Consider the following 13571-nt stretch of genomic DNA (forward strand, 5'->3'; position numbering starts at 1 on the left):
AGAAATGCATTGTAACCAATGGGAAGAATAATTGTGGTCTGAGGCCTAGGAGATGATTTGGGGCACACAAATATTTTGAATAAAAGACCTTACAGGTACAAAATGATCTTTGTCAGTTTACCTTTCAAGAAAGGAAACAGAAATTACACAAAAGTTATTGATATAAGACATTTTGACCATATTTGGGCATATGAGTCAGGTATTAGCTTTATTTACAGTTTATATAATTTCTAATGAAAATTAAAGAAAAAAAATTGTAAGAACGCACCACATTGCTTCATTAAATCAACGGGGGTACCTTATTTAATGCATTTTTAATAAGTTTTTACAAAAATGAGTTGACCCTGGAACATAATATGACATACAAAGACATATAAAAATATGAACATGATGAAGAGCAAAATGTCTTAAAAATTCTAAAGTGTCAAGTCTAAATTTACTTTTAGTTGTTTAGAAGTACACATAACCAATAAGAAGGATAGAGAGATGGAAATAAATCAACTTTTCAGTGTTAATATACCCACAATTATGCTTTTTATGTCTGTGCCCTTATCATATTGACCAATTCTGATTTATGCACAAGAGGGAAATGAATTTAAAAAAAAAATGGCAGAAAAGTGGCAATTTGATTTAGCAGTTGTCTTATTTCAACTAAATACAAGTTACATTTACTGGATTAAGGCATATTTTGGTAAAAAAATTACCAAACATATATTTTCTTAATATATTTTAGACTGAATTCTTAAAACTTTGCAAATAGCATGTTCCACAGACAGATATACTAATATAAAAACATTCCAAACATTTTTAATAATTGTTAGAATGTAATAAAATTTGGCATTTATACTACTAAGATAACATGCTAAGTGACTGTGAAATTTATTTCATGTTTGAATCGGTGCAAATTTTTTAATTCAATTTTTGACTTTTACAAAGAAATGCATTGTAACCAATGGGAAGAATGATTGTGATCTGAGGCCAGGTAGGAGACACGTAGACCTCATGTTTATAACCGACATCGAAAACGGTTTTTCTGTCAGATGAAGATCTTGTCTAAAATCTTGTGATCGCAGGTATGAGTCATGAACTGTTCTTTTGCCGCCGATGTCTGAGTCATTCAATAAAAAACGACCTTTGAGATGAACATCTTCATCATTGTAGTCAAAAGAAGATGGTAAAAATCGATCTTCCAGTGTGATGAACTTACACAAGATTTAGAGACTGTAAGTGCGCAACATCTATGTTGACATTGAATTCTTCGTGGAAAGAAATATATATTTTAGCCCGATCCATTTTTTTAAAATACATTAAATATTTCGAAAGGGGAATACACACAGTAAGTTCTTTAACAAGAGTATCAACCGCTAAGATTTGTTCCTTTTGTGTTACGAAACTTGAGTTTGCACGACTCACATATGTTCGATGAGGAATTATGATTCGGTGAAAGTAAGCTTAACTGCATACCAAACACCAATGAATCAGCCTTTCGAAGAAGGAAGAGGAGCTGGAGATGATATATTCTCATGCAGAGTCTAGTCGTTCTCTCCAGGATCAATCCAAAGCTGTGAAGACGTATTGCAGTGATCATTACGAAATGTTGGTAGGAGAGGGAATGTATTCCTACGATTACATTGACGACCGATGATGTTAAAGGATACACACAGAGGACTTCTACAAAAGCTTATCGGAGAACAAATCAGCGATAAGGACTACGCTGACGCACAGATGGTGTTTAGGAAACATTCGATTTTAAGACTCTGTGCGACTATCACAACACTTACCTCATATTAAACTTGCTTTTATTGACGAACATCTTTGATGAATTCAGAAACGTGTGTCTAGAATAATATAAATTAAGGCGACAATAGTTTACCGATGTTCAAATTGTTAAAAGCTCTCATCCATGTAATTATGCGAGCGGGACCCGGGTATATCATACGCACAGCTCTCAAATTCACTGGTGTCAAACTGGAACTGTTTTCATATCTAGAAATGCTGCTCTTGTTCGAAAAAGCGACAAAAAAGAACATCGCCATCATTTCCCATCGATATGGCAATGTCAATAACCCTTACTGGAGCGATTATAACGAGACACAATCGACTTAGTGTCTTATTTGGACGCAAATAATCTTAACGGAGATCCACATGCCGATGGACATCATCCGGAGTCATCTCCATAACATTTTTACCGAGAAGATTAACAAGCGACAAATCTGGCTGGATGGAGTTAATACACTGGATCATAGACAGTATCAAATAAATGCATTAATTCAAAGTCCAAGATGAGATCTTTCGCATAAAGACTCTGTCCAACGTCTCTGTTCAACATAGGGCTCGAGAAAGCTGCGGAAGACATAAACATTCCACACTTCATAGAGGTGTTAATGCGAGATGACTTGTCTAACGAATAGCAGGTGAACGAGTGTGGCCTCTTAAATCACAACACCTCGACGTGTCAAGGAACAACCTGGAAGTGTTAATTCAAGAACGGATTGACAAAGGTGTACTTTAACTTTTACGGACTCCAACTTTCAAAGGAAATGACCTAATACTTACGCATGGAGATTCAATGTATGCTCGAGCTCTTCAACTTTGTTTTATTTTGTTGGCCTTTTTTTTTTACTTTTTTCAATCGAGCGTCATTAACTGGTCTTTTGTAGACGAAATGCGCGTCTTGTGTATAAAATTTTAAATCTAATTTCTGTGATGGGTTTATTTTAGTAACACGACCAAACTACAGAAACGTGAAACTTTTGTTAGTTTGAATGTTACGAAATTTCTATCATAAGGGTGACCATTTGACGAAGTGGTGTTCTGGTTATTGTTATGAATAAAATATGATAGACACTTCAGATTTATAAACAAAAATAGAGGCGAGCATGATAAGTTTGTTCGAAGACTTCAACATGAACGATCATCGACCTGAGCATGCACAAAAGCAGCATGGATGCTGTTCCAAAACGAAGTGTTATTGAAAAAGTGACACTTTTACGATAACACCGACGTCCAGCAACAAAGTGTTGTCAAACGAAGATTGAAAATGAAACGAAAGAAGATGGAATGGGATGCATCGAATATTTGACGTATAACTCTTTCATTCCGTTGGGGGTTCGACTTCTTAAGACCTATTCGATACTGTATATGTCTTGATCTGTCCTCTGAAGTTCAGGCTCTGAGAATGAGCATTGAATATCTTCGTCGTTAACATCATTAGGACGGTAGGTTGGTGTTTGATTGCTTTACACTTGGGAAACGATTTACACTACTTTGGTCCAACTTTTCGAACGTATCCTTCTTCTTAGTGATAGGCACTTTGTCGAAGACACGAAAATGAGATTTTTGCATAGAGAAATATCTTCGTAGGAAACTGTTTTGTTTTGAATATGTTCTACTTTTTGGTATGGAATTAGTGTTATTACTACCGATACCATCATTATTTCTTGGTTAAATTGTTCAATTTGAACTGTTTTGTTTTAAGTTGAAAAAGTGACAGACATGTCAAAGCTCTATTTTAACTTGCCTTATGCTAAAGAAAAAAAAAATTCAGCATACCTCTAATTGAAAATAAGAGCGTACTGCTCCCGTCACCTCGGATGTACCAAAACAGGTACTAATATAACAACAACAAAAAACAGCTAACATTTCCTCCTTTTTAAAAATTATTACTTTACCATTTAAAATAAAGTCAGTCAAAAAGTGTTTTACAATGATCACCAGTCCTTTATCTTTCATTGATACAAAAATCACCAAAATATTCTACTTATTTTGAAAGTCACACTTGAGCGTATGAACTATTTTGTTTTAAATAATTATGGACTATTTTTTTTGGTATGGAATTAGTGGTGTTACCCCTATAGGAGCAACATCACGAGTTCTTGCCCTCATTGCTTTCTATGTTAATTTTTCAATAACAAGAATTTATAGCTTTTTGTGGCAGTCATTTTTTGATAAAGCACTACTTTCACTTTTCTTTTGCTGAAAAAAATCAACATACCTTTAATTGTATATAGGAGCGGACTGATTTCCAGACCTTGGACGTATCAAACAGGTACTCTAAATCTGAGAAACAAGCAAACATGACTCCCATTTTAAAGTCATGCAATTTTTTAATCATTTAAAATATTCGGTGAAGAAATGTTCTACAATAGTCAACAATCCTTCAAATACTGCTTTTCGTCATTTCATCTATAGTCTATTCTAGCAAATGAAAACATATAAAGCTTAAGTATAAAGACTGGTTTACTGAATTCAAGCTAAAAACTGACTGGAAGTAACATGTGGGTAATACAAAAAAAACTGCATATTGATATTACCAGTGAGCAATATGAGCTATTTTTTCCAATATCACCAGTTCTAATTTGTTAATTTCTACTAACAGTGATCTTATATATATGTCATATCTTTATCATAGATTGTTCACTTCACTAATATTTAGTAGTCCAAACATAGGCATTTTAAAGAATTTTGACCCCCCCTTCTGTCGCAAGTTGGAAAAGGGGCATTTTGGGTGTAAACCATACGGTATTTCTCGCTGCTACACAACTTGATGAAACTATTTTATAAAATTGTCAAGCAGTAAGTCAGGATTCCAAGCTAGTCCGAAGTGGTGATGTAACACTAAGAACAATAATATCAGCGATTAACCGACGTGATATCATGTTTGATCAATCCGAAAGAATAGAGAATTGAAACGGGGAATGTGTCAAAGAGACAACAACCCGACCAAAGAGTAGAAAAACAGCCCAAGGCCACCAAGGGGTCTTCAACGCAGAGAAAAAATCCCGCACTCTAGTGGCTGGCTTCATCTGAACCAAAATGGAAAAAAACCCACAAGACTAATAAAGGCTAGAGGTTCCTGACTTGGGATAGGCCCAAAGTTGCAGCGGGGTTAAACGTGTTTTGTGAGATCTCAACCCTTCCATATACCTCTATCCAATGTTCAATAAACAAACAATAAGCAATACGCACAAAACTCAGATCAAAAGAAGTCCGAGTCCGATGTTAGAATAGGTAATAGAATAAATTAAGCAAAATGGCAATGATAAACATAAGATAACAAAGGACTTCTAGCAGTTACTGGCATGCCAGCTCAAGACTTCAATTAATTTGATTGAAAGATTATGTCTTCATCATATAAAAATCAACCACAATCCCTCTCGTTAGGGGTTTAGTATCATGCCATCATAAATTATACGAGAAGAAAATAACATACTCATACTGACATGGTGATCTCTATCGCGCAAAAAGACAAAGTTTATGAATTTGACATTATTCTTAGCAATATGTTTGTATTTGGAAGTTAACAGTGAATTATTATACAGGTCAAGTAGTTTTTATTAACATATGGAAATGACAATAACACGACAAGCTTTTATGGAGCTAAACTAGATAACAAGTACACGTGTCAGATTTCAAGACTGGTTTTACTGATATTCTAAACTAAAAGAATTGCGAAGAAAGGTAGAGCTAATAAGTATTTTAATGCAGATGATACTATCTATATATTCTATTCGAAAACACCAACGATACACAAGTTGGAATTACAAGAAAAGAAACTAGTCCCGTTATAAACACAAAAATAAAGAGTTGTCAAAGCTATTACACATACTCTTTCAATTTGGAAAATAAAATAAAAAATGAAATAAAAAAAAATAGAAAATAAAGAAAGAAGCAAAAACGATTGAAACAAAACATAAAGATTCTGTCAAAATTATACATAACTTTACAAATGACTTTTAATTCCTAGGTAATCTTCTAAAGCTAAACAGATGTCGGGATTTACAAAAGAAGCATTTTAAATTCTTTTTTTGTGTATCGCTTTGTACAAGAATAAATTACCAGGATTTCCCCCTCTACGGAAGATGACCGGTTGAATTGTATATGCTAAAAAATATATCAGATGACCCATTTCGTGGTGTACGGTCAAGAACTGATCAGCTGTAACACTTGTACACTGTTTTATTCTGAAATGTTACATGTATTTCACAAAATAGGTAAATTAAATTTACAAAAATGCATTTGTTAAAATCTGTTCACATCATGTTTTGTAGATCACCAAAACAATCTCATCAAGAATCAAGCTTTTAACTCTCCACAATAAAGTAATCTTAAATTTTCTGTCTTCCTTATTTGATCCTTGAATTTTAAATGATTTTTTTGTATTGAGGACTGAAATACAGTATTAATTTCATAGCACTTGAGGAAGGTGTTAGGAAGGAACATTTGATTTGTATTGCAATTGAAGAAAATAATTTAACTTTTCATTATTATCATAAAAGTTAAATACTAATCGTATTTCCTTCAATGCTTCGCTTGTATCAAGTAATTTGATTTTCTTTGCCTTTCACGCTTTAAGTAGTAATCTTTCTAAGAATCATACACAATGGAAAATAGTCATTATCACAGAATAATTTAAAAAGTGCTGATATATCAACGAAATGGTGTATTTATTTCATTAAACACAATTATACCAACAGTTTTTGCTTTAGTTTTTAAAAATCAGCTCGTATAGTATAGGGATTTTCATGGTTTCACTACTATTTTCTATATAAATTATTACATTTATATTTTGAAATAACATCATTTATCGGTTACACCCATTAGAAATAACTATTAAATCTTAACTAGACATACAAAAAGCTTTGAAAAATATAGTATTCGTTTCTGGGTAAACGATAGAGAAAACGAAACTTTTAGTAAAGGATTATGCCAGGCAATGGGCTAAACGCGAGAAAGAAGACGTAGATACTCTTTCCGAATGGATTAAGGCTGTGAGGTCGTTAATACAAATCCGAATTGAGAAACTAAATGGGTCTATCAATACCCACGCTACGTCAATTTTTAAAGACCCAAATGTTGCAAAACACTTGTCCTACCTCCATGACAAATATGTTATTGTCCCCGCAGATAAAGCCAAAAACAACATCGTTTTTGTGTGTAAATATCATTACATAAACTGCTTGATAAATGAATTAGGTATTGACAATTCATTTGGAAACTCAACATATACCCTGACGACACTTACCAGAGAGGAAATCCTGGATAATCATAGGTCTGTTCTATGTTCCTTTGGAATTTCAACCAAAGATGAAGAACTGGATCTTCCATCACTGTATTGGATACCTAAACTACATAAGTGTCCTTACAAACAACGGTATTTTGCTGGGTCTTCCAAGTGCTCCACGAAACCTCTTTCTAAGTTATTAACATCTATTTTATCAGCAATCAAAGCCGGGCTCCAAAGTTATTGTGAAACTGCCTATTCTAGAGGTGGCGTGAATCAGATGTGGATACTAAAAAATTCCAAAGATCTTTTAGAGTACATACAATCTAAGACTCTCTCATCTTGCAATAGTATTAAAACATTTGACTTTTCTACACTTTACACAAGTATTCCCCATTCCAAACTAAAAGACAAATTGAAAGAGTTGGTATTACTTAGTTTCATTAAAAAGAATGGCGAACGGAGATACAAGTATCTTGTCTTGGGGAGGGATAAATCCTACTTTGTAAAGAATCACTCTGATTCAAACAAAAAATTCACTGAAACTGAAATTATCAAGATGCTTGATTTCTTGATTGACAACAAATTTGTTACATTTGGAGGACGTCTTTTTCAACAGACTGTCGGGAATTCCAATGGGAGCCAATTGTGCCCCTCTTCCTGCCGACTTGTTTCTTTATTATTATGAGGCTGACTTCATACAGAAACTTCTTAGGAAGAAAAATAAGAAGTTAGCAATATCCTTTAACTTTACGTTCCGCTATATAGATGATGTTCTCTCACTAAATAATACAAAATTTGGTGACTATGTTGAACGAATCTATCCCATCGAACTAGAGATAAAGGATACTACAGATACAGTTAAGTCTGCCTCATATCTTGACTTACATCTAGAAATTGTCAATGAGGGTCGGTTGAAAACAAAACTTTACGACAAAAGAGATGATTTCAGCTTCCCAATTGTGAACTTTCCATTTCTATGTAGCAACATTCCAGCAGCGCCTGCATACGGAGTATATATCTCCCAATGGGTACGATATTCCCGGGCTTGTATTTCCTATCATGATTTCCTTGATAGAGGATTGTTGCTCACAAGGAAGCTATTAAACCAAGAGTTCCAAATGGTGAAGTTGAAATCATCCCTTCGTAAATTTTACGGACGCCACCACGAGTTGGTTGACCGTTATGGAATAACCGTTTCACAGATGATATCGGATATGTTCCTTATGTCGTAACTACAATACCCTTCCCTTTTCACAAATGTGACCTACTGAATTAGACTATTTACCGGATTTGTAATAACATAAGCAACGCGACGGGTGCCACATGTAGAGCATGATCTGCTTACCCTTCCGGAGCACCTGAGATCACCCCCAGTTTTTGGTTGGGTTCGTGTTGCTTAGACTTTAGTTTTCTATGTTGTGTCATCTGTACTATTATTTGTCTGTTTGTCTTTTTATTTTTGGCCATGGCGTTGTCAGTTTGTTTTCGATCTATGAGTTTGAATGTCCCTCTGGTATCTTTCGTCCCTCTTTTATGGATGAAACATTTAAATTTTGACCGAAATTCTTCAATTAGCTTTTTACTTAGTGGATTTAAAATTGGAAACTTAATTCATCTTGTGTCCACTCTTTGGCATGAATAGTCTGAGAAACTGTACTATCATAGTTTATCTAAGCTTGTTCCAATTTGTGGAGACCGACATTTTATTTCTAAACCACCTGCTGTACCTGTTGACTTTTAGAAAGAGTCATGGTTGTTATAAGGAATGTCGTTTTCATCTGACACAACCATGATGGGAAAAGGTTGATGCTTTAAGCTGTATATGAATATATGAAAGGTATTTTTTGTATTAAATGTTTTTTATGTTATGTTAATAAGGCGCAAATGTCCTATTGGAAAAGCGCAAATGTCCTATTGGAAAAGCGCAAATGTCCTATTGGAAAAGCGCAAATGTCCTTTTTAAAAAGCGCAAATATCAAAAATGAAAGTGCAAATGTCCATTTAAAAATCGCAAATGTCTTACCAAAAAGCGCAAACGTTCCGCGCCGGACCAGACTTAATAATCAGAAAACAATATTTCTTTTACCAATTGATATACTTGCAACTAGTTGAAGCGCTTAATTATTTCAATAAGAACGAAAATTAATGCTTTTATATTTTTTTTCACTTTTTCTTATTTCAATACTTTTCCTTAAAAGTTATTAAAATAACTAAAAACGTGTCTAGATAAGTAGATTTACAAGATGAAAGGACCTTCAGAAGCGTAAATTGTCGAAAAGTACAAGTATATATGTTTCTATAATGCGTAATGCATCCGCCCTGGAAATATATGCATGTGTATGCATTTTTTGTGTGTGAGGGTTGTTACTTTCAGTTATATTGGGTGTCGTTCCTGCGTACAAAGTATGACAATATTGGCTAATTTATAGTTTATTTCGTGGCTGCATAAACTAAAAATGTACCAAGATAACGTTATTTTTACCTGATTGTTTAATGAGGAAATTATCAATCAACGTACCTCAATTGTGCATGATACCAAGCTTGAACTGTAATTTAGTCGATTAAGTTCTATTATCAATCTTAAATTGTATAAGATATAAAAACTTATGAAGAACGGACAAATAGACTGATATTGCTATAAGGCACCTAGTCGGTGTGGTATTATAAGATAATCAGATCCAATGGCATTGAACGGTTATAGCCCTATTGACCAACAAAAGAGAACCGGAGTTGAGTCATGCAAATCCAGTATTTGCTATACCAATTAAAAATATAAATTATCCTATAATTAAATAACGATTTGAACGTTTTCGTAGCATCAGATCTTTCACGATCGTTTTCACGATCTTCAAAAATCTATTTTTTGTAAATATTTCATTTTTTGCAAAATTTCTGTTTATGCTAACACAAAGTAAGTTTAAGAACCATTTGAATCATTAAAATGGAATTACATTTAACAAAAGAATTTGTTTAGTCATTCTAATTATGAAAAAAAAATTGTTTGTTTACATATTTTATGTCATTGAAATGTCGAGGAGCAATCTGCCTTTTGTAGTTTTGTAAAAACCTTGATTTTTCTCAGGTACTGATCATAACCATTTTGACAGACAGTTTAATTTTTTGTAAATTTGTCCGTATAATTCATTAAATTAGATTAGTTATTGACCTTGCATATGTCTTCTCGATAAAAATTTCCTTCACGATCCTATACCAGAGCTTTCACGATCCAATCGCAATACTTGACCACCGTTAGGTATTATTTCACGATCATTTTTCTCGATATACCGAATGACACCCGTGTTTAATGTTTACTTATTCAGTGTTATATCTAGTCTCACTATTTTTAATATATACCACCTTTGATAAATGTTTAGTATGACGATACATTTTCACTTTTGTTCTCGTACTAGGAACAACAAAATTATTTGTAAAAATTATTTCCGTACTCCATGTATACCTTACAACAAAATTATTTTTATTTACCTGTGTACTTTATTCTATTTGACGGCATTTTGTCCAAGGTTGATGTTGTCTTTCTGATATTGTTTTACCTCTAACCCCCTTGCTTTATTAATTTTGTATTTACATTGTGTCATAGATCAAATTTATTCGTTCAGTGTATGTTCACTTGTTTTGTTAATATGTCTTTTGATTGAGTTAAGCCATTTCAATTTATATTTTATAGTGCATGTGTGTTTCTATGTTGTGATGTTACACTATTGTTTCGGGTAGGGTGAAGGTTGGCGCCTATTAAAACGTATAAACCAGCTGCATTTGTTTGCACCTGTCCTAAGTCAGGAACCTGGTGTTCAGTGGTTGTCGTTTGTTGATGTGGTTCATAAGTGTTTCTCATTTCTCGTTTTTTATATACTAGTAGATTAGACCGTTGGTTTTCCGGTTTGAATGGTTTTACACTAGTCATTTTTGGGGCCCTTAATAGCTTGTTGTTCGGTGTGAGCCAAGGCTCCGTCTTGAAGGCCGTACTTTGACATATAATGGTTTACTTTTATAAATTGTGACTTGGATGGAGAGTTGTCTCATTGGCACTCATACCATATCTTCTTATATCTATATATATAGATAAAACATCACTTTTATACATATGCAAGAAAAATACCATGTGGAAGAATTATGGTACAAGATCACTTTGAACAGGGTAAACCTGATATAACTAGCAATCAGTTAATACAAAATAAATGATAAATATATTGTCAGTATGTATTTTGAGTAAATTTCTGTGTAAAAAAACTAAAAGGATATTTTTCGTAAAAAATGGTGACAAAAATTATATATTTTTTTATTATGTTGCTAAGGAAAATTAGGTCACCATATGGTGACAGTATGAAATCTGTATTTACGCATTTACATTTTATAGTGTATATGAAAAGTGAATATATTCAATTATTTAAACACTTTCTCAATTTTAGTGTATAAAAATGTATTTTCTGTAGGGTTTTATTTCCACACATGATTGAATGTCAAATAGTTGACTAGCAACTGGAACTCTGTATGTTTCCGACTCATTTGAATTTGGTTCTCTATAAAGTCAAATTATTGATAGCTGTTGACATATGCATACCATTTTAATATCTTTCACTCTTCAACTGTTTCGGTTCTTATACATTTTCGATTTTCAAATATTCGGCTTTGAACGTTCCTGATGAAGGTAAATGCAGAAAAGCGCTTCGGACGCATGAAATTATTTAACTCGTTGTTTTCATTTATTTTTCAGATAAATTAAGTAAATGACAATTGATTACGATGTAAAATTTAAAAATTGTCAATGTTTTTCAAACAGTCATACAGAACTTGGAAATAATTGTTTAACAATATTTGTCCATGATTATTTTAATAATGTGTTATGCTTATAATATACATCTTTCGTATAATAAAAGTACTTTATTATGAAACATGTAGATTGTTGTTTAAATCTCACTTACAAAAGGATGGATGTTTATGATTATTAAAATAATTTCAAGCCTGGTTGCTATGAAAATTACAAAGCCTTATCATGCCTAGCAACCATAGTCTGATGAAAGTTTAACTTTGAATTCCTAAGTAAGGCAATTATGTGAAGAGTTATGCTAATTATTATCAAAATCTGAGATTAGATTATCAGTATGCCACACTTTGCATGATTCTCAGAAAGACTACTATTCAAGTACTTGTAATGTTGATTCCTTAATTTTGTAGACATATGTTTACCATGGATGCCATAATCCTTTATCAATTTTTGATGGTTGCTACATATATTCATTTGTTGGAATTACTGTTGGTTTTGGTTGTACATAAGTGTGTAAATATTTGCGAAGAAGAATAAGGCAGGTTATACAAGTGCTTTAAGAAATATGTATATCATTATGGATATATGCATAATAATAATAAGGGAACATTTTGCACCAACGCACTGCCAGGGTGCCAGCCTCTATGAAATATCACAGGCTATAAATAAATAGTAAATAATATTATCGATAATTAATAACTGGTCAGCAGAGACACTTGTTCCGGTCTTAATTCTGAACTATTTAAAAATGATTAAGGATTAAGGAATATAACAAAAATGACAATAAAAATTATATTATGCATAATATGTGCATATCTTCAGTGATGGCGCAGACAAATTTGCGTAAAGTTTTTCGGCATGTAAAGTAAAATGATGTTGTTGTTTTTTTTAAGAAATTACATTTAAAGACTAGCATATAAATGCCTAATATTCAACCAAGACTACAGCGTTTATTTCGAATACAGAAATTATTTTATATTGCTAAAAAGGTACAGTTAATTGATGATAACATTAATAAATATGTTATCTAAGTAATGAAATCATGACTCTAATAAAGACAACTGTATTTGGTCAGCAAGGTATTTCAGATAGGTGAGCTGTGTTTCACTTCGAATATTTAAGAAAACCTGTATTCGTCGCAACAATTCAAAATAACACACGGGATGTATACACTTTTTCAGCAGGTGAATATGCTTTTTTATTCAAAATCGAACTCATATAGAAAACCCTACTAAAATTCTATCAATATGGAATAAACTGATATATTATACAAGGTAGACAATGATATTCACCTCACATCTTCCCCATCGTAAAAATCCCAGGCTGAAGCATGACATACAACATCTCGATTTGCAGGCTTTTCTAGCATGGATTTAGTCCAGAAACTTGTAGGCATCTTGTCTAATCCAATAGAGGTGAAAAACTCCTCAGCCACTCGATACATGTGGGAAACATTATAACCCTGTAATCGGACAATTGCTATTGCTGATAAAACATATATTTGGTCAATTCTTTAATACTTTTTTGCAAAAGAACATGTGCAGATCAATGAATTGTTTATATAGAAAAACGTTTTATTTTTTGTATTAAACAAGGAAAGATCATTCGGAAAAAAAAATACTACACCAAACTTCGGTTTTTTCTTTATTCCGAATGACGATATAAACGTACTACGTAAAATGTTAGCTTAATGGAATTATTGATAAAAGTGGTTATAGATAAGGACTGTTTCATTGAAATTATTATTGCACTTATTGCTTTTTTGTTCTAAATGAAATTCTT

At 32.8% G+C, this 13571-nt stretch overlaps 1 protein-coding gene across 2 annotated transcripts in view; it reads right to left on the reverse strand.

The window, feature by feature from the left end:
* Window positions 1-13571, reverse strand: part of LOC127727919 (angiotensin-converting enzyme-like) — a 141043-nt gene that overhangs the window by 53525 nt on the left and 73947 nt on the right. The window contains exons 7-8 of one of the 2 annotated variants that reach the window (XM_052235070.1): window positions 13082-13251; window positions 5839-5963 (exon numbers count right to left, since the gene is read on the reverse strand). In XM_052235070.1, the coding sequence (XP_052091030.1) occupies window positions 5839-5963; window positions 13082-13251 (295 nt within the window). The remainder of the gene's footprint in view (window positions 1-5838; window positions 5964-13081; window positions 13252-13571) is intronic. The other variant, XM_052235071.1, reaches the window with a different exon arrangement.

This window comes from Mytilus californianus, unplaced genomic scaffold (assembly GCF_021869535.1).
Source record: "Mytilus californianus isolate M0D057914Y unplaced genomic scaffold, xbMytCali1.0.p SCAF_2, whole genome shotgun sequence".
NCBI classification, from domain to species: domain Eukaryota; kingdom Metazoa; phylum Mollusca; class Bivalvia; order Mytilida; family Mytilidae; genus Mytilus; species Mytilus californianus.